This window comes from Pieris rapae, chromosome 16 (genome assembly GCF_905147795.1).
Source record: "Pieris rapae chromosome 16, ilPieRapa1.1, whole genome shotgun sequence".
NCBI lineage: Eukaryota > Metazoa > Arthropoda > Insecta > Lepidoptera > Pieridae > Pieris > Pieris rapae.
In genome coordinates, this window is record NC_059524.1 from 3,386,428 (window position 1) to 3,409,851 (window position 23,424).

Below are 23,424 nucleotides of genomic sequence, written 5' to 3' on the forward strand. Positions count from 1 at the left end.
TATTTTGTAAAAATATAAGAGCACTATTTTTGTCCAGTTTTTAAGGTTGTACACAAAAAATATTATGTTTGAAACATTGTTAATAATTCATAAGGCATATTTTTTTATTATTTGAAGTCACTCATAAAGCAATATCACGAGTACCTAATGATAACTCTTAAATAATTGTATATATTTTTAATATAAAAATTTAAATATATTGCGTTTTATTTACCTTAAAACCCCATTGAGAACAATGGAATTTCTTAATTTTTAGTGTATTTTGAGGTGAAAACATGTATAAAAGCTTTCTTCTCAGCTCACAGGAGGTACCTACCCCATGTAATCGTTATTAATATATATTGGAATTAAAGCGAAATAATTTAAATATCCATTATTTAGATTCTTATAAAGACACTAAAACATTAATATCTAACATTGTCTGAAATAAAAGTGTTTCTTTTACAAAAATAATTTCATATTTTGAACAGAGAGCGGTTATTGATTATTCTTTTACATTAAATACATTTTTTAACGTCATTTAATACTTAATTGACTCTATGGCTAAAAATTCATAGACAAGTTGAAGCACGCAACTGTCAAACCCATTTGAAATTTGGGATGATCGCTCGCGCTTAATTTATCTGCGAACCTTAGGCTAAATGTTATAATGTGATTAAAATAATTACAGAAAGTCTAGGACCAATAAATAACAAATCTATTGTTATTTATTTACATTAAAATACATACGGTACTATATCCACAAGATAATTACATACTTCAATCATCATAATTAGACATACAAAGCGGCAGAATGTTTTAGATTTTGTTAGGAAAACAAAATTGTTGAATTTATACTATAAATAGAAGAAAAAAATCGTATGTTTGTTCATTTTATACGTGTTTTCGAGGTGTTATTTCGAACCTTAGTTATTTAAAGATAAGATAATAAAATTGTAAAATTGTTGTTGTCTTTGGTAAGTATATTCATTCTATCGTAGGATTTAAAATTCACCTTTTACTAAATTTAAAGTACACCTAATAACATCATCATTGACACATTTTAATCTTAATATAACATTTGAGTTGCATCTACAGATAATATACAACCTGCGCAATCCAGCAAATCATTGAAGATCATTTTGAAAAATAGTTTCAGAAATTGAAAGTATTAAAATTGGACGGCGAAGCAATGCAGTGTTGTTTCAAAGCTATTACAAAATTTAACTATCTATAGGGTGCAAAGGCTTTAAAGAAAAAAATAACTGTACACATCATAATTAAAATGGCCTATTTACTCTGTACAATAACTGTTATCTCTGGTTTCACAATATTTGATTGATTTTTTTAAATATTTTATATTGTTTTAAGGGAGAGCAAAACTAGTCTATAAATATTTTGTACAATCTTAATTAAAATATTAGTAAATATACTTCTACGTAATATCAATCATTTCGCGCCAAAGTCGTCTTGTACCGATCCACCTTATATTATAATTATTTATTAAATTAAATTACGTGCTACAATTATTAGTTGTTTTATCAAAAAAACAACATTAAATACAACTAACAAGAATCGAGAATAAATATTTCATTCTTATCCTTTATTGGAATTTTAATTTAAAATACTCTTAAACATAAAAATGGCATACAAAAGATTAATCGTAATTATAATTATCCATTGCGTTGGTCAAAAAGTCTAAACCCCCTTAGTATACGTTTTCCTTAAAATTCATAGTTTTTAGCGATTCGGTAATTCAATTGCACTGCATGTTCAAAGATTAGTTTGAACACGTTAGGCCCTTTCTCCACTGCTCTGGTCCGGAGTCGGAAGCCGAAATGAGTCATGAGAAAAATATCGGAAGGCCGGATTGCGCTTCTCCACTATATCCGATCCGATAATAATCGATCATTAAAAATAAGTCACCCCTTCGTAACGGACGTAACGCAGTGCTTTATAAAAATTCCTCGCCTTTACGAGGACACGACCAGCGAAATTAGGTAAATACAATAAAGTGTCAAAACAAAAAACAAACAAAAATCTAAAAATAATAGCTATATAGAATTAAAACACTAGAAACAAGAGTTGTTGGATACATCCTCGTTTCTCATGAAATGCTAGTTCAAGATGAAAGAAAATTTCCAATTATATTTTAGCTCACATAATAGAAGCGATTGCTGGCCAGGACACTAACTTTAGATGTTGCATTCCTCTTGCGGAGATGCTCTCAGTGACTTTGAGGTAAGTAAGTACTTAATTATGTATATAAATAAAACAAAATCATATGAAAAAAGGAAATATTCATGTCTTCCAAGATTTATTATGTAAAAAATCGTAATACAGATTAAAAGCTTGGAGTTTATATTTGGTTTACATAAATTATTAAGGTTAACCTAAATTGTATAGAATAAAAATTCCCCTAAATAAATGTACCCCCTAAAAAACCCTCGGACACTTTCCCCTAAATTTATACAAGTTGGCATAACTGTCGATCATTTCAGACCGATAAAACATCGCGTTCCGATCTAGCAAGTTATCGGATCGTTAAAAACCGGATGCCGGAGTAGTGGAGAAACACATAAGTACTGTCGTCAGTTTCTAAATCGGATCGGTAATTAACGTTTGGCAGTGGAGAAACGAGTTGAAACGAAAACGAAAAACCTTTCTAAAAATACTCTAGCAGTTATTTTTAATAGAGATCCTAATCAACGACTTGCAATTGTCTGAATAGTTGAAGATTAGTTGCGTAGAATCTGTTGACAATTTTCAGGAAATAAAGTAAGAGATATAGACGTTGGTTCCGATTTTTACCACGTGCCACAATCCATAGACAAAAAGCATTATGCAGAGGCGTGGTCGGGAATTCAATTGTTTTCTTTTTTAATTTATTCATTAAAATGGTTATGTGATGAAGCGCGATCTTGAACATTCAATACGCCACATGGGCATAAATAATTTGACGAGCAAACTTGCCGGCGACAGAAAGGCTATCAACTTTTGAAGACTTCACTGGAATTCATCATCAGAGCTAAGTAAGGTAGTTTTTTCGTGGTAATTAGTAGCTTGACTGATGGTGGCGACTCTCTGTGGCGGCGGACGAGGAGCTAATGCGGCGCCTTCTTCACTTCGTTTGCCCGTTCCTGTTCCACGCATCACTACAATACACAGACACATAGAACTCGTTAAATCGATACGGTTTTCAATATCAAAAAACCATGACTAGTTTGTATGAGGGATTTTTGACTATTTTCTATGAAGAGCCTGATATAGCTTTGTTTATGGCGACATATTTATTCGAAGCATCCTTTGGATATCGAAGCAGTATTAATACTAAAGGGCAAATGGCGCATATTAATTTATAACAATAACTGTCTTAAATATATATTATGGAAATTATATGCACACTTTAAGAGTAATAAACATTCTTATTTTTATGTTAATAGTGTTAGACACAAATATTAATTATACTAGAGTTGTTTAATGCCGTGATGTAACAAGCAAAATTAATTAGACATAAGCATGCAGCAAACAATGAAAAAGCAAATAAAAATATTACTTACCACGCAACGACGAAAATTTTAATAAAAAAAAATTACAGATAGTATCATTTATTAGGGAAATGTCAGAAACATGTCAGAAATAATGCATTACACTATTTGACAGACTTAACCTAACCTAAAATGTCAATTTCGTTACAAGCGTTTAGGTGAAAAAGCTGAATACAAAACTTAATATAATATTTATACAAGGCTAAATACAAAGCCAGAAAAAGCTGATTACAACACTTGACATTTATAATTCACAAACGCGCGTTGTCTATGACATATTTTTGCAAAGATGTGAATCGAAAACAAAGCCACGTAAGTTTTTGTCTTTGGCAACATTCGCTTTTTGATAAATGCCCAAGAAATTGTACAACCTGTAATTCGTCTTCGTCTAGCTTTAACTACGGGATTAAATCCTTTAACAAAAGAAGAAACAATAATCACAGAAATAAAAAAATATTACGCACTAACTATTATATGGGGTGGGTACCGAAGGAAGGCAAGACTACATGCATGTATGTTATAAAATAGATTATTTTTTATATAATCTGTTTTTTTTAATTAATTTATTAGCCGGATACAAAGTCCATTGGCAATCTGTGGTTTTATTGGATGAATGTTGCCATGCAAAATATTAAAAGGATTTTTTTTATTGCCCACCTACGGTCCTTAATCTAAGACAAGTACAAATAAAGGTACGAAATTTAATATGGAAATGATTAGTCCGAATCATTTATTATGAAAGCGTCATTTACATTAAATACATGCGGCCAATTTATATATTCGGACTACTCTATACCATTTTAATTCTAAACCTAAATTAAATCTTATTTAAGTTTCTTATGTCCGAGCACCGAAAAGAATTTCACTGAATTTTAAGTCTTTAATATTTTTTTCGGAATAAACTTAATATTAAATTGAGCAGTTAATGATTTGATGTAATTGCGATTAGTTTCCATGCTCGGCGGAAATTATGTTACTGGCAACACTGTTGCTGAAGCTAAAGTTTTTTTTTTGTTTTTTTTATATTTTTCATTCAGTCACAAGTAACATAACAGGGTTAACGTACAAACAATAACTGTGTCTTTGATAGAGGCTTCATTTGAATCGAACTATATATCTTTAGCATAGATAAAATAAATTTATAATGTATAGCAAAAATATTAAGTTATTTGAAAGTTTAATAATAGACATTTTTTTGTTGTATGAAAATATTTTCTATTTTGAATTGTTTTTTTTTTTAATATTTTGAATTGTTACGAATTACGATTTGTTGTTAGTATGAAGTCTGTATCAAAGGCACTTTACAACGAGCAATGCGCTTCATGCAGAGCTATGGCAGAGCTTAAAGTTTCTCATAAGGCAGGTGGGAAGTAACATCTGAAAGGAAATAAACCAAAACAAATGAAGACATTCTATTTATTTTTACGGGTTCCTTACCTAAAATTGTTTCTTCGTGTTTATGACGCTATGGTAACGCATAGAGCGTATAACCAATATTTTAAGAACATATTTTTAGCCTTCTAAGAGTTTTTTTCTAAGAATTTAGTGACTGAATTGATTTTGAAGAAACAGTACTTATAGGCTTTATATATATAAAAGGCTGTCTTAGCTTACTTTCCTACGAATTATCTTGTAGCAATTACGACAGGGATTAGTGATATTAAACCCGCGCAAAATCGATTTTAGAACCCTTTTGAAAGAAGTAACAATAGAGTCTAGCTTTTCAATAACGCAGTTTCAACTAAAGCAGAAAAACAAGTACTTTAAATAAAAAAGTTATTTAATTTAACAAATTTAGCCAGTTTCAAAAACTTCTATAAATGTTCTAGCTTTAACTAGCACACTAAACGATTACATACAGCTGGATTTTAATACTGGTAATGATACTATTAAACTTAGCTGTAAAACTAATACAAACGTATATAAGGACTAAAATATTAACGATTATAAATATAGCATTCAATATCGATCAACATTAAGACAACATGGCAAATTAAAATAATAAGCATACATAAAATAACCGTGTGAAAGAGACACATGTAGTTGTATATTTTCAACTTAAAACTCAAGTTACGGGACTCCATTTGACAGAGACCGGTATGGTTCTTGTAAGTGTCTTTATCATAACGTTCATGATGTATGACAGAGACAGGTATAGTTTCGTAAGTGCCTTTATCACAAAGTTGGTAACATGTGACAGAGACAGATATACATCGGTAGATATATTCGGTCTAAGTCGCATATGGACATGCTATCTCACTCACCCGAGCTATATTGCGTGTACTGTTGATATTGAGGGTGGAAGTTGTGGAATGCGTCCGTCATTATGTCTTTTGGATTCATCGTCTCCTGAAAATTTGAAATTGATATTAATATTTATAAACGCAGTTTTCTCCTTTCCTCCGGAATCCAATGATATAGAAGTATAGATATAGAACTTGCAATTTAAAATAATCTAAGTTAAACTGTTTAATATCGAAATTGATTAGCTTGAGAAATGCTTAGGTTATAACTCAAATTTTATGTATATTAATTTAATTATATACAGGAAGGTTATTTATAAATAAAATCTTTTATTCTATATAAAATATATTTTATACCAATCACTTTCAAAACGGTGATAGTTTGAGGTTATATTCTCACTGTCAACAGTAATTCAGTAAATGTATAATATAACGCACACTAAACACTGAATAGAGAGAGAGGAAAACGTCTGTCCGAAATACGCTGTGGGTAAGAGAGGGAGCGCCTTCCTACCGCTGCCGTACGCGTGAGAGAAAGGGACGCTAAAAAGCTAGACAGACTAACGCCGTAACGCGTTACGTAACGAATCGGTTTAACCTCCCAGAAGTTATCACTTCAAAAAATGATTTTATAGTATTTTTCAAGTTGGCAATTTTAAACACTATCAAATATTTAAAAGGTATTGGGTATTTTCAGTGATCTACAGAATTTGATAAAGCCATCCAACGAATACGACAGTTGGTTTTTAGGTTTTCTAAATTGTATGTATTTTTGTCTTGTTAAATAAATAAACTCTGTAGTTTTATTTTTATATTAAAGCACGTCTCTACGCATTATTACAATGTATTAAATAAACGTGTAACAATGAAAGAAATAAAAATGTACCTTTAGGCTGCTAGAGATGGACTGCATAGTGACAGATCTGTGTGGGTCGCGACGTGCGTGCGCGTATACGCTCGCGGGGAACGCGTACCGCAATGCAACACCGGCCGCCAACATTTCGATGCAAATGAGGAAGTTCTGGTACCCAGCAGATACCGTACCAGCTGTTGTGGGGATGCCATTTTCGTCTATAATCGGTGATATCACTTCCGCTTTTTCGAGAATAGCGAGGGCCACACCTGATAATAATGTGTAAAAAAAATATAAATTATACTTGTAATTTTTGAGTCAAAAAATTAAATATTTTTAGAAAAACTAGACATTAAAAATATTTTCAAGCACACGGACTTATAAATATATTAATAAAAAAGCAATCAATCAGGTAAATGCGAAAAATATATCTTTCAGTATGTCGTTTAAAACCTATCAATATTATCAATTATAAAAAAAAAAAACTCACCTTGCCAAAAGGACAAGAAGATGACAGACTTAACCGTAAAGAACTTGAGCACTGGATCAAAAGGTTTCAGCATCTCTCGAGTGGCACCGAGGAAGAGGAACAGGCTGTACAGCGCCAAACTGACCGAGAAGTTGTAGATGATGGTGATGTAGATATAACCACCGCTTGGGGACCAATCACCATCGTGGTAGTGGCCAGCCGACTAAAAAAATATAATTCTAGTATTGTCTTTTATTAACATAACTTTTACACATTTAAAGAAAAACACTTTTTAACGGATTATAGTTATGTATTATTGTATTTAAACTTATAATTATTTGTACATAATTTTAAATTTAAACCGACGTTTCGCGTGCTTTACAGCGTGCGTGGTCACGGTGACTGAAGACAAAGGTGTTAAATGTCAAAAAGTATTACAGTTACTATAATCCGTTAAAAAGTGTTTTACTTTAAATATAATTCTAATGTAGATTTGACCCATTAAGTTGTCAATGTGTGTTTTATAGAATAGCGAGCAAACTCACAGCAGGCTGATCAGATGTTAAGTGATACCGCTGCAAACGATGTCGGGAAGCGGATAAGGCTCTGCTGTTACCGCATCCCGCATAAGGCGATTGTTGGTGGCGCCTTGGGGTTTTAGTGGGTATGCACAGCGAGTTCCACATAACCCTTCCGCACTAAGCAGTCGCGCCGCGGAAGGGTATGCGCAATACATTTCCCCAAGTAAAAAAAATAGAAGTCTCGCAAGTGCTTTATAGAATTGGAAGTAAGTAGTTCGTTTGAGAGTGGAAATTCGTATTCTGCCTCAATAATTATGAAACTCTGCCCGTTGGCAAGTCACGACTCTCGCAACAAGGATATTTCAAACTGCACGAACTTCAGCAATGAAGAGTAGAAGAGTAGCAGGAGAAAGATATTTATGGATTACACGCATATGTTTTATATATCGAGAACGAAACGAACGACGAAAATCTTTTTGTTACGGAAGAGCGTGGCCTCCTAACAGAGGTGTTTTTACACTTAATAGAAGGTCGCAACCATAAAATGTTTTTTGTACCGTTTTTAAAGAAATAAAATATTTTTCATTTTCATTTTCATATATCTTGTCTTGTTTTGCGACTAAGTTGAAAGCGTGAAAACGAACCAATCCAGAAATGTTTTGTTTATTTGAGTAGTATATAAAACGCGTAAAATAATGTTTTCATTTATACAAACAAACTTGAAAGTTTGGTTATTCATATATTCATATAGGTACACTTATGCATAGGAGGGTTATATTCCTTATTTTCTGTAAAAAATATATACATATTTTCATCACTCGGCAATGGGTGTATGATGCAATAGTGTGGTGGCGCTTTAACCCCATAGAAATAAATTAAAACATCATCATTTGTGAAATGAATGATATCAATGCATTAAATTATAAAACTAGTAAAAGTAGGTCATGTCTTTGTGCACCTTAAAACGCTTGTGAAAATATTTTTAAATTTCAACTCAATTAGTAAATTTCTGTAATCTGTAATCATAATAACTTTCTTGTTATTTGGTTTATTTAAATTTTTTACATTATTCCGCCTTTACCCAGAGGTAGATATCCTGGCATATCTCTCTTTATTTTTTTTACTTTCATAACATTCACCATGCAAGCTCGTCAGTTATAAGTACTTTTAAATTGTGCCTTCTGTAGTACGTCCTGGATTTGATCCAAGTATGTATGAGAAGGCCTACCTTCCTTTATTTCACTCCCACTGTTGCCTTGTATATCCTACTATGCAACATATTAATAAACTTTCTTATTTATTTGCCCGGAGTTGATATCGACTAAAAGTAGCAGGGGTTTTGCAGAATTGACTCACGGTGTCCTCTAACAACTGTCCTCTTTCAATAGAGAAGACGAGAAGTCTAAAATTATCCATATTATTGGATTTAAATCACAGACTTTCTTATTGTTTAGTGATGATTCATTGTTTACTAGGGAATTTATTACAATTATTTTTTATTTAGATTTCAATTTCCTATATTTTTTCTGAATAGGCAAGGCATTATATCTTCTGTACCTGTCACGGCAAGATGGCGTTTCCCATTATTTTCAAATGTCTCATATAAATGGTGTAATATTTAATTTGCGGTGTTATTTAAAATAAATGAATTATTATATGCAAAACTTTAAATGTGAATCATTACCGTTATCTATTTTATTAACCGATAAGCATTATTGTTTTATCGTGTTTTTAAACCGTAAGACTGAAAGTATGAAAAATATTTATAATCCATATATGGAACTAGCCATCCATCCTGGCTACGCACAGCTGAGCATTCTTAAAATTTATTGGAAATAAACGTATCCTTTATTACTCAAGAGTAATGTATCGTTCGGTCTTGTAATTTTTGAGTTTTATCGCTAGAAACATTTAAGGATCGAAATATAATACCACTTATACAGGTCATTATTTTATGGTCGAGATAATGGCTAATTGTTCGAAATGAAATTAAAAACGTCTAAAATTAAAATCTATGTATTTCATACGCCATATTTTCTCTTATCGTGAAAGATGGCTACAATAAAGATAAGCTAATTACAAGTTCCTATCACAAAACGCTGATCAAAGAATTCCTTAATATTAATAATTGCTTTCGAAGATATTATTATCATGGAGTTCATTTCAAAATTGAAAACAGTTAGCTGTCGTAACAGATTTTGTTTTTCAACTAAGTTCAGATTTGTTAATACATTATTTGAAAGGATACCAATTGTATGTTTTATGTACTTTCTAGTGGGAGTGGAGATGAACGAACATATGATCTCACAAGTATGTAAGTGCGTACTCCTATTTTACCATGCCTCCTGCTGATAGAGGATAAATCTTTGTTTTTAATTTATTTTATTATTCTTATTACTCAAGATGTCATATGGAACATGGTGTAATGGTTGCAGACCCTTACAAACATTATGTAAAAAAAAATTGGCGATTAAGAGTGGCGGAGAGTTTATTGCCAGTTCTTCTCTCGTTCTACGCCTTTGATTTAAGAACTGGCAATAAATGTAAAATTAGAACCATTTAATGAAATTTTTTTGACGTTCACAAGTGTACATTGTGTTACCTATATGAACAAAAAAAAAAAACAAAAAACATTTAATTTTTTTTTGTTTTGTATAGTCTATAACATGATTAAGGCAAGGTGGTGAACCTTCAATTCTTCCCGAAAGGATTGGTTTTTCATTACTACTACGTCACGATTGTTCAAAAGTTATAATACCTGTAAGAATATAATAACGAAGGCGCAGACGGGCTTGATCAAACAGAACTGAAGTGTCGCCTGTTTGCAGAATCTCAGGAACCCGATGGTGTATGTCGCTCCGCTGAGGCAACAGGTGCCATTCACGCATGACGCTCGTACGGGCCTCCCACGCAACTCGGACATAATGTTCCCCTCACCACCAAGGTACTCGTAGCACAGCGAAAGGAAGCTATAGATCACGAACGCTGGAAAATTATTGTTTATTGATGTATATATCTAGTAGATAGTTGTATTGTTTTATATAGTGTTGCCCAAAATCGGTCTTGGTCTTGCAGTCTTGGTCTTGTTCTTGCATTTTTGCAAGACCAATACCAATACCAAGACTGAAGTCTAAGTCTCGTCTTGGTCTTGCATTTGGGCAACACTAGTTTTATAGAACAGGGTGAAACAGGAGGAGGCTCAGTTAAGTGATACCGCGGCCCATGACTCTCAATGCCAAAGGGCTCGCGAGTGCGTTGCCGGCCTTTTAAGAATTGGTACTCTATTAAAACGCCGGAAAATAAATGATAAATTTCTTTTTGATGTAAATAAAGTGTTACTATCTAAATACATGTTCTGTGTTTTAATTGTAGTGTGGTCTACCTTTCGGGGATAGTGGCCCCTTAAAGGTTGTAGGCGCTTTTGTATTCTTATTTATGTTTAAATAATAATCAAAATTAAAAAAAAAAATAGTTCCATATTCCTCGGCTGTTTGTTAAGCATTGAATTAACACATACCCATTAGTTGATTACAGTATACACGATATCGCCATTTTGACCCATATGTAAGCTATGTACCGTTTCAAGGCGTGCCAAGTAAACAGTACATTGAATTATCTTTACTATGTATGTATTTACTTATAATGCATTACGTAACCTATATGCAAGGAAGTGAAAACTAAGACGAGCGTTTTCTTTTCATATATTTACGAATTTAAAATGTAAATAATGACTAGTTTTAGTTCAAACTATGATAACTATATTACGCGAATCGTATTTATTTTTTCAACTAAAACCGCAAGCTGCCACAAAAACTCAAACTTACTTTCTAATAACTAATTAACCCTTTAATTAAATTAAATTTTGAATACCAAACACGACGAAAAAAATTACAATTGTGGGACAAATGTTACAATTCTACGGTTTTCCTATTCTTATGTTATAACTTTTTATTTAATTACAATATTTGTTAGCCTTAACATGAGATGAGAAGCATGACGATGAAAAAAATAGGCGATTTAAAAGTGTGAGAGAAAGAGAAAGAAATATAGTCGTACGTTCTACGCTCTTTAAGAACTGGCATTTAACATACATTTTAAAACATACATTTTTTCTTACCTTTATAAAATTAAGTTACTATATGAATAAATAATATTTTTATTAGATTGGATGAGTCTATTCATAACTGGTTTGCCTCAGAGCATCTGAGTGATTCAATGATAATGATAAGGTCATTACTCGCTCGATACTCTAGTGAAAGTAAGCGTACTGCGTAGTAAACATAAATGAGAAAAACCGTTGTAAAAAACACAGCTCAAAAAAAAATTCGTTCTAAGATTGATTTTAGTAAATGAAATTTAATTGTACATTGTCTGTAAATATCATGTTAATAAAAACGCCTTGAAGTGAAGTCTGCCAGTTTTTTTTAATTTTTTGATGAATTCTTTAAACACTGCCAAACAATAGGAAGTGACCGACCACAAAAAATACATTTTTAAAAGAAAAGGTACAAATGTTAATACCTTATAACAACTATGACCTCCACTTGCCAAAATCTGAATAATACAGGTAGTTTAAGTAGTGTTAGCATATTGGACACGCAAGGTCGTGCCTTCAATCCACAGACGGAGCACGATTTGATTATTTAATAGGCAAAATAACTAAGACATTAGCAAACAGGCATATAGAAAAATCGTAAGCATTACATACAGCTGACCAACTTGCCTTAAAAAAGAAGAAAATACAGAAGAAAAAAGGAAGAAAAAAGAAGGAAAATGAAGAAAATATACATCTAATTCGCTATTAGGTTAAAGTAACTTTAGCTACATTACATCAATCGGTTGCTTTTTTAATATTTACTAAAAATATTTGATTTCTCTTCTTCCTATTAAATGACGTTTAAACAATCAGTGTCTTGCTTGGGCGAATCAATTAATATAGAAATTATCGAACGAAGCATAACATAACTTCGTAATTACAGTAAACTATTACCGTGATTATAAAGCACAAAAAATATTACATTCATCATAAATTGAGGAAGACCTTTCCAAGCGAAATAGCTTCCGTTAGAAATTTATACCTACATTCTTTCTTTCTACTTTTTTGTACATCGTTCGTTCCTCAATTTACAATCCCCATAAAGTGTCAAAATCATTCGGCTTTGCTTAGTTTAGCTTCTCTTTCATACAAGGATAGACTCTTCATAGCATTACAAAAAGAGCACACCAAAAAATCGATGGACACCTTACCACCTACCGTCTATAAAGAAATTAAATGATGACCTGACCAGACCTATGCCATTGGTTTAAGCGTCATTGGTATAAAATAAACTAAGCATAATCCAGTCTCCGTTTCACGTGAACGGAGATCAATAACAATCGATATTGTATACATTTGGTTTTAAACCGCTTAGTATGTGCAATAGTATGCGCTTAATATACGCGGTTGCATAAAATGAGGTTATGCACAGTTTAAATTCAGCAAAACCCACGTAGCAAATACGTATATAGAAGGATAGTCATATCTTTATTAAAAAGCAAATAGATTGTAATAGGTAACTTGACTAATTTTAACGAAAATATAGAAGATAAGATTACGTTTTACTATTTCATAATTTCACATGAATTAAACTGTAAATATTGTCTTAGCGTTCTGCTGTCATGTTTGTATATAATTTATTTTTGTTTATGTGAAATTGTTTTGTCATGATAATATATAATTATTTCAGTTTTTATTACAATGATGTTTTCTAATAAATATATACAAAAACGTTACACATCACTAAATGATGTGCCAACAAAGCTCTCAGTATCAGCAGAAGCCACTGTTTATATAGATTTACTGCAAAACAGCATTTCATAATCAAAGAAATCAATTTAAATTTTTATCACCTTCTATATATGATATGGGATTTGATAATTAATAGTTCCAAGCACGTTTGCTTCTTAATATTTCTTAATACAAACTAAATCATATCAAGGTGAACCTTTTGTATTTCTTAAGAGGGCATGAATAAATTTGAAGGACACGGAAACTTTATTTGCAGTCGGTGCTTTTATTAATAATGAGCCCTGACAATTGACATTATATTTTATGTTGTGTGCAAATTTGTATGCTATTTTATAGTCATCAATAGGCCAAGGAAAGTAATTAATAGAAGACATATAAATCCTAACCCACATTGATATTTCAATGCCTACTGTGACACTCCATTCAGCAGTATATGAAACCGTCCTAAGTATATTAACTCTATAATTAACTAGATTATATTATTTAATTGGATAAGCTGTTTAATATAGACAACTTTTCCATATGTGTAATAATGTTTTTTAAATATAGAACATATGAATGTATAGTAAACATATCAATAGTACATAATGGTTTTACAATGTAACATTGTTCAGACACGGAGATCAAAGAAAAATACTACTAAGTACTTCACCTCATAAATATAAATAACTTAGGTATATAAACTGTATCATTCTACACAATTTATCGCAACGGGGCATAGTATTGCTATATTTAAAATTTTAAATGCCTTGTGGATTTTTCTAAGAAAGATCGTCTGTACTTCCGTTGATTTAATTAGAACATAAGGTTATACCAATCACTAGTGTGCATGTTTAACCAACACGATTGATTAAAATAACTCCATATAAATAGCGACCCAGTTCACAAATTTTATTGCACATTTCACTACGCTGCATTCACGTTTCTCGATATTCCTTGAGATTTTAATAGAGTAGGAACTCTAACAAAAATAGAAGGTAGTATAGTCATCAAATGACATGTCGGTATACATTCAATTTATTTGTTTATGTATTTTATAAAATTTTTATTGTGTATGAGTTCGCTAACTCCCGCTTGTACGTTGAAGAAAATCATCGTGAGGAAACCCGCCTACCTAAGACACAAAAAGACAGCGTATAGAAGGCTGATCACCTACTAACAAAATTATGGCGAAACCGATACAAAAGTTTGAGGCCCAGACCGAAAAAGTAATTATTTTTGTGTTCAAACGGCTTATATGTAAATCATCGTGAGGAAAACCTGCCTAAGACCCAAAAAGTCGACAGCGTAGCGCAATACATTGTCTTCTACTAGAAAAACATAATGATCGGCAACGCACTTGCGAGCCTTCTGGGATTGAGTGTCCATGGGCGGCGTAATCACTTAACATCAGATGAGCCCCCTGCCTGTTTGCCCCCTTGACCTGCGGAGTCCCAGACCTAACAAAGACGTTGATATAATTATCTATTGGCCTTTATAGCGATAGTAGAAAGTAAATTACCTTCATAACAATCCCTGACCGTGAAGAAGTATACATAATACGAGTCGCCCATAAAGAATAGCAAGGAGATCCAGCTGTAGATGCCGTATATTGGTACAATGAACAGAATCCTCACAATCCATCGCTGCTCCGATGGGTTAGTGTACCAGCGCAGGTGTTGGTAAATCTGCAATGGAGTTATAATCATTAATAACGTAGTATTTCTTCATATGTCATAACAACACCACTATCTTATCTATTACGCCCATATTAAATAAGGCTTTGTGTATTAAAAAAATCTTATTTTATCTGTGAACGCTTCACTGTCATCATAGGCATCATCGCGCGCTGCGAATGTTATTGATACATAAACTACATTCGTAGAATTACATTTATCAGTACTAATGATTATTCACATTAGTACTGATAAATGTTATTAAAACTAAAAATTATAACAAATGTTAGTCGAAGATTCTTTTTAGTAAGTACGTTAACCAATCAAATTCACATGTTGAATACATATTACACATACGAGGAATTTAAAGTCATAATAACAATATTTTGTATATACAAAAAGGATTTTCTTGACAATGTAATGCGGTAAATATATCCAGTAGTATTGGCGTTTATTCTGAATAGAACATGTTTCCTCTTTCTAATTCTATTATAGATAAGGAGAACACAGAATACTCCCGCCTCGTTAATATATATAATAATAGTTTAATTCTACTTAAGTATGTAAGACGAGGATTGTGTCTTAAACGGTACACAAGATATAAATATATGTGAGAATATTAGATTCCGACAACAGAACAATGAAGGAAACAAGATAGGCTATAGAATAACGGTGACATAATTATCCCGTCTTCTAGGGACCAGTAAAAACCTATTCCGCAGGTGTGACTATCGCAGTACCTAACTTACGGTTTGGACAAGATTCTTAAAGTTTCCTTATACCGTTAACTTTTCGATAGTTTTGTAGCAGCAAAAATCAATTTTTAAATGATTGCCCTTTTTGGGGGTCCCGTAGGCTGGTTTGCCCACCTTTATATTAAATATGAAATATTTATGCTTTTTAATTCCTTTTTAAAACACGAAGTTCTAGTTTGGTTTAGTATTTAACTTAACTATTGAATCATGCTCAGAATCTAGAAGAAAGGGCAACAGGTTGTATTCAAAAAAATTGTTAAAAAACAGAAGTGAGTAACAAAAAAACTATGAGCCCCAAGGATTCTCCCTTATAGTCTGATGCAATGAGAATTTCCCATATTAAATGATCAACTTAATTGGATTAGTCAAGTACAGAAAAGGTCTGGGAAATATCAGGTTATTAGCTACGGTTCAGTGAACTAAGACACCCCTTACGCGGTCAGTCAATAAGATGAATTTATACTATATATGTACGTTGTTAGAATACATATTTTTTTAATAACCTATTCCTTATGAATCAACAGCAGAAATTGGTGAAAACGGCAATTGTTTCCATATAAAACAATACAACCAGAATTCAATCATATAAATCATCGTAACAACTTATTCTCCGACTTACTTTGCAAATTCGACTACCACGAAGCCTTTAAATATATATTTAATATACTGATACTCACAAATAGCATGGCTTTCTATTGGTAAATAAATTCAGTTCAATTTCAATTCAACAGAAAAACTCTCCCTAAAACATCACAATCTTTACTTAGTATAGATTCTAGTCTATATACTTTCACAAGGAAAAACCTTTTTCATTTACATAATTTTTAAAATACATGATATTATATTACATATAGGAACAGTCAGCATTCTTACATTGTTTTAATTATCAGCACGGCATCATTAAGACAGCAAATACGATATATTTGTAAAAAAAAACAAACCACCACATTCATATTATTTAGTATATATTAAATACATGCTTATTTATACAGTTGTTATATTGTAAGCAATTTATTCTTTTAGACGATACTTGCGATTACGTCAAGATTTTAAACGCGAATATTTGTATAATAATAAATTTTAAAATCGAAGTACTTAACAGAACGAAGCAGATTTAATTAAAAGATTTTGTGATACAATCACAGCCGTGAACGTCCAAAAGTATCTATTTACGCAACATCGTTAAAACATGATTCTGTATAACAATTTCATATTTACTTCGGAATACATAGTATACTGGGTCTGTGACTAAATCCGATTTTTGTGTGGCATGAACGTTCAGAAATAAAATTTAAAAACGACTTCTGCGAATCTATTACACTGGACAAACATATATTATAGACCAAAGCAGGCATAACCTATACTGCTTTATATATGTAACAAGGGCAAAAACGGGAAGGACGCTCGCAAGTGCGCTACCGGCCTTTTAAGAATTGGTCGCTCTTTTCTAGAAGGACCTTAATCTAATTGTTTCGGAGTATTTCCGAATCCTGAACCTACTCCTTTTTTATAGACATCCATGGACATTCATTTGCCCTGCCGTTTACCCGGGTGTCGATAGACGAAAGAACAGTGGGAATCGGTTTGGGAAGTCCAATGAACCTTACCTAACACCTTTCATTACGAGGACAAAAAATAACGATTTTAAATTACATAACCTGGTAATTGACGACATGTTAATATATATATATTAACCTGACTTAGGGCCATCATGGCCCTCTCTTTAGGTCGTGTCTTCGAACCCTATGTACTATTAATCTTAACGTATGATTCTAACAGTGAAGCAGATTTTCCATAGACGAATTCGTTAATAGTGTTCGTTTATGCGGTAAGGTGCTAATATTATTAAGTATCCGATTTTATTTTAGACACCTACAATATTGTGCTACAATTGCGATAACGTAACACCCTGAAACGCGGCCTATAAATAAAAAAGTCAAGGACATATCCATAAATTTGCAGCGTCCCTGACTCTTGACGAACATTGCTTTGAACCTACAACACATATACACGAATGCAAACAAAAGTATCATATTGAGTATTCACCATAATATGATAAGCAAATGTTGATTTGCCTGTTGAGGCAGTGGACTTTAAGATTGGCGATTTGCGTAAGACAGGAGGGATCACATTTTGAGCGGTTAATTAATTTATTTCCAAACAAGTACATAATTTACTTCGGTAGTTTCAAGTTTGTTTCTAATAATATTAAATTTTTTTCTTTCTTTTAAAAGGACTATGTTATATAAGAAATTTTTAGTCCATTCTTTCGATCCTCAAAAAAGGGATGTTTTACAAATGAGTTTTAGAAATTATACATTGAATGCAGTAATACTAGCTTTTTATAATGAGTCTTCTTTCAGCAAAAATATCCACAGCTATCAAAATCGTGGGTTATTAATATAGACACAACACCTAATTATAATAATTATATAACGAAAAAACAAGACCGCTATTTAGCGAGTTATGTCATAATTTTTCAAATGAAGTGTATTTTATCGCCTGGCGTATTGGTTAACTTTCCATACGTGATTTTCTTTAATAGCAAATATGTAAGCCACTTTGCAACACTTGCCATGATTGCAAATTATAATTTTATTATGCTGTACTATATCCTTATCGATATAGCACTTGAAGTTAAATAATAACGACATTACCTAGTTTAAGCATTGCTTATAAGTTCTTAGTATATTTTTCTATTCAATATTATCTTAATCAAATTGCAACGATTTAGCAAAAGCACTGTCGTTTTTCATCGCAGCATAAACACAATTTGTCAGAAAGAGAGAAAAGAGTAATTTAGTAGGAGTACAATTATACTTTCGCTCTAAATATTTTTAAATTATATTTTAAGCGTTAGCTAACTGATCAAGCCATTGTGTAATCAGTTAATTAAAATTGTAATCTTAGGACGCTCAAAGATGATTCTTAGAAAGAATAATAGATTAATTCAGGTTTTATATTGTTACTATTTTATATATTTAGGTTCATAGACAAGAACCAGTCTAGACTCTAGATTATCGCCCCTTTGAAGCGCTGTCTAGACCATTGACATTTAATAAATACTATATTCTGATATTGAAAGCAACAGGTAAATCTATCAATTTTACATAATATACATGCTACTGTTATTGTTGTCGAGTTGGCAAAAATGTATGGTTTAATTTCAAAGCATTTTATCTAATAAATATTTTATAAGCCATTTTACTTACTGAGGTTTTATTTTAATATGAGTATTTTTTAAATATTATGCTTTGACTTTGTTATAAAATCAAATTACTTTAATAAAATCTCTGTAAGTTTCCGATTTTGTGGCCCATATTCTAATTCGTTGATGTCATAATCTCTTCTAGACAGCTATCAGGTATGTCTAACTTCATACCGAAAAATGTATGTAATTCTGTTTAATAGCCCTTGAATTGAAGTTTAGAACATGGGCCCATGTATATGTTGCTTAGTAATACTCTATTTACACTTGTTTGTATGTATAGCAGTCAGGCGTCACAAATTACAAAGAAATAAGTTATTTAGGTATATATAAGAATAATGTTATATGATAATATAAGTATTTTATAACATATAACATTCTATATATTTATTTATTTTATCCCTACTCGGTTTACATTAAACATTTTAATATTCAAAATTTGAATTAATATATTCCAGTTTCAAGAGACGACCTTCATAATTAAGTTCCAGTTTTAAAGTAGCTCTGAACTTATGTGAGAACTCCTTTGTTTTTTCCGTGTCACATTTTTCTGACGTTAGTTCTATGAGAATATTTTAAGGGATATTAACTTGACTAAACATTTTAAAATGAACAATTATGAGTTGTCAGAGGATTCGGATTAACACATTCGGCTGAGTTTCATCATCGGACGTCGAGGCAGAATACGAAATTCCACCCGTATCACCTCGACGTCTGTATCACAACTCAACGGCTATTAGGGCAGTTTCTGCCACCTCTCTTTAGACCTAGCTACCAATTCAACTCAGATTCCTTCAAGATAAGAGCGTAACAATTCTTAAAGGTCGGCAACGCACTCGTGAACCCCCTGGCGTTGATTGTGCACAGGCGTTTGCCCCCTGTTCTATAAAACAAGTAAATTAGCCTCAAGATCTGATCTACAAAATAGTTTAACATTTGTGAAGGAGTTCAATACCTAATTGCAACATGTAGATATGTATATAGGTACTCTGTAACTCCCAATAGCGATTCAATGTTGAATTTACACAGTGAAACTCAGCTATATAAAACAATTTCTTTTTTTGGAAATATACATAGATAATCCCTATACATAGTGTAATTATTGAGTTTCCTAATGTCTTTACATATTCAGTTTTTAAAACTTCCAAGGATTTTTACGAACGCATATGTTTCACCATACGTCATTAATTTCAATGATATCATTAACTTTTGAAACATGATTCATATCGATAAACCAAAATCGATTAAAGTTAATAGACTTTTACAATTTATTTATCAACATTGATTATACTATAATATACATAATAATTATAAACAACTGGTCTAAATATTTAGTATTTTCGAAACAAACTGACGGAGACGAATACGACAGGAAATGCTTAGGTGTATTGTATTGTCCACGTGGAAATAATAAATAAGATCCTTACGAGTGCGATTTACAAGGCAACTGTAGATGGTGAGTTCAGGTCGGGTAGACCTTGTCGTACACACCTGGACCAAATCCAGGAAGTACTTAAGAAGGTACAGGTTAAAGGTAAAAATTTAAATATTATATGTCACATCAATTTTTATTAATGCCCTAAACTAAAAAAAACATTTTTGCAACAATTTCAACTGTTACATTCATAAAATACTTTTAAAATGTACGCTCAGCGATATGAGTCGCATATTCCTATTGGTTGGAGGAAACAAGGCAAATAAACTACTACTAATAAAATTGATGAGGACAGGAATATACGTGGAAAGCGGATAAAGATAATTTGTATTGCTATATCTATATGAGAACCCCTAAAGATCGTGCAAATATACACGTGTTCACAAGCCAAATAAGTAACAAATACAAATTACTAACAACTATAAATATATTTTTTTATAGAACAGGGGGCAAACGGGCATAACGGTGACATTGATGACTACTTCAGCCATCCTAGAAAAAAATATTTTTAAATAAATACATAAAATTTAATTTATTCAAAAGATAACCGTCAGCTAATGGCGAGAGATCCTGCAAGAGTTTCTAACAAATTTGGTAGGGAGTATTAAGAGTCTGAGAAGAAAAGATATTTATCTAGACTTGACGTCTGCATTAAAGGCAATTCAATCAAGAAAGTATAGTAAACATAGGTGCAGTGGTAATGTAAGAAGCTTGATTTAAATGGAGCGTGACAAGCTACGAGACAGGTGCGGTACATGCACAAGTTACTAGTTATATATTAATTAATATAAATACTTATTATGTTACTAAATTCTTAGCAGATACGAAAGTGACAAATGAATATATTCCCACAGGAAAATAATGTGAAAATGGTTGAGTCAATACTGTTAACCTGATTAAAACTAGGCCTTCAATAGACAAATGAATTTGTGAACAACAATGAAATAAAAAAAACATGTTTATTGTTTTATTACATTCTTGATAAAATAGATCTACCATATACTTATATATTGTTTTAAATTAATATACAGCAATATTATTATTGTTGACATATTTTAGCTTGTTTCCATAGAATCTTTATTATGTATACATGATTTTTTTTAAGATGGGCAATTCACCTAATTGTTTAATATTTCTAGTTATTTATATATATTATATTTTTTAAATGTACAATGATGAATACAGATAAAATTTCACATATTCTAGGTAACTCACTAATTATGTAATTTATTAAAAATATATATATATCATAGAACATAGACAAAGAATGATAATTTAAATATTCAAAAACTTATTATCAAATTGCTGTACCTTATATAAGTTTGTTTTCATCATTAATAAATTGATAAAGTTTGATAAAGCTATTTAGTAATTTGTTAATAATTAGTCATTATTAGTGAAATATTACTTATTTCACTAATAATGAATTCATAAAAAAAGTTTAACAATGCCTAATTACTGCTTAATAAGTTTTCAACACAACTAGAAATAACAAAACCTTAATAACTGTAAATAAATTTGTCTTTACAAAGAAAGATAATAAGTTTTAGTAAATGCACTTACTTGTTGACATGTTATGAAAAGTGCTGCCCATACAAATATTCCAGAGACAACTTGCGCTGTGGTAGTCTGCAGAAAAATGGCCTTGGATATATTGTGTACAGGCTCAGACATAGGCTGAGCCGTGACATTGATGACTTCTTCAGCCATCCTAGAATAAAATATTTATAAGATTCATTATATTTTTATATCATGTAATAAAATGCTAGCAAACAGAAATGTTTAGTGAATGATAATCGATAACTAAATTTGTATGAAAATGAAATCTATTTTTTAATCTATTGTTAAGGCATCTTGACTAAACCCCTTGTTGTTAACAGTTGTATAACCATTTTATAAGAGGTTAAAATTAATAATTCTCTCATTTCAATAATAAAAAAAAATTATATGATCATCTCATTTATTATTATAGTATTCTGTACATAGTAAATTACTGAACATAATTGAAGCTAAGAGATTAAAAAATAATGCACTTTTAAAATTTTGATTGAAGTTTAAGTATACACAACAGCATTTTGTATGTACCATGATTCTCCAAATTCAATAATTAGGCTACCATTCCACAACATATTATGCTTCACAAATCTCATACTTCTATTGGTAACAAAACTTGTATAAAATAAGGTTCATCTCCAAGTGACAAATCAATGAATCAGGGAAATTACATGACATCATTATAGGAAAATATGTTTTTTTTTTAAATAGTTGTTTCAACTGCAGTATTAAAATTAATAGTATAGAGCAGATAAATTATTAAGTTCATCAATTTACCTACTTGATAATTAGGACAATTGAGATTTGTTATTGTAAATAATATATCAAAGCATTTTGAAAGAGCCATAATATTACGGATATCCTAATTTCGAGGTCATTCTTTTGACATTTTCTTGTTTTATTGTATTACTTTTCTAGTGAAGGGCGAATTTTGCTTACGTTTTAGGTGAATGTTGGCCTTTTGTATCTTTGGACGTGAAATAATTATCATACCTTATAATATGTCTCTGTTGTATTCTCTTTTAGTTCGTCGTACGTCAATCGTAGTCAACACTAAACATATTGTACCAGCTGCTTCATAAAATATCTCATTGATTTTCTTCACAAATATGTCACAACAAAAACAATTTACACTTCACAAACGAGACATTGATTAAATGCACTTCAATCAACAACAATAACGGAAAAGTTTGTTAAAATTGTCTTTTCTAAACACATATAATCACAAAAGAAGTAGATTAATTAGGCATCAACTATTATTCCTTATTTCTCAATCTTCGTGACGGAAGTTGGAAAACCTCGTTCTTTATCGTAATAGGGTGGCCATTCAACAATTCTCAAAGATCCTAAGTCACAGAATAAATCTAAATATTTTTATATCTGCTAAGAGTGATAATTACATTTTGTATTTGAATA

The 23,424-nt window shown here is 31.4% G+C and overlaps 1 protein-coding gene across 3 annotated transcripts; it reads right to left on the bottom strand.

Annotated features, from left to right (window-relative positions):
* Window positions 1–358: 358 nt before the first annotated feature.
* Window positions 359–23,335, bottom strand: LOC110998062 (transmembrane protein 184B). 3 transcript variants are annotated; one of them, XM_045631585.1, is made up of 8 exons: window positions 23,002–23,335; window positions 22,018–22,165; window positions 14,903–15,068; window positions 10,372–10,598; window positions 7,114–7,315; window positions 6,657–6,892; window positions 5,792–5,876; window positions 359–3,134 (listed from the first exon to the last, which is right to left on the bottom strand). In XM_045631585.1, the coding sequence occupies exons 2-8, from the start codon at window positions 22,162–22,164 to the stop codon at window positions 2,986–2,988; spliced, it is 1,212 nt and encodes a 403-aa protein (XP_045487541.1). In that variant the 5' UTR covers window position 22,165; window positions 23,002–23,335; the 3' UTR covers window positions 359–2,985. The 3 variants fall into 3 exon arrangements, with proteins under 3 accessions (XP_045487541.1, XP_045487542.1, XP_045487543.1); XM_045631586.1 differs by lacking the exon at window positions 23,002–23,335 and adding an exon at window positions 22,948–22,967; XM_045631587.1 differs by lacking the exon at window positions 359–3,134 and adding an exon at window positions 3,572–4,904 and having other exon boundaries at window positions 23,002–23,334.
* Between the last annotated feature and the right edge of the window lie 89 nt (window positions 23,336–23,424).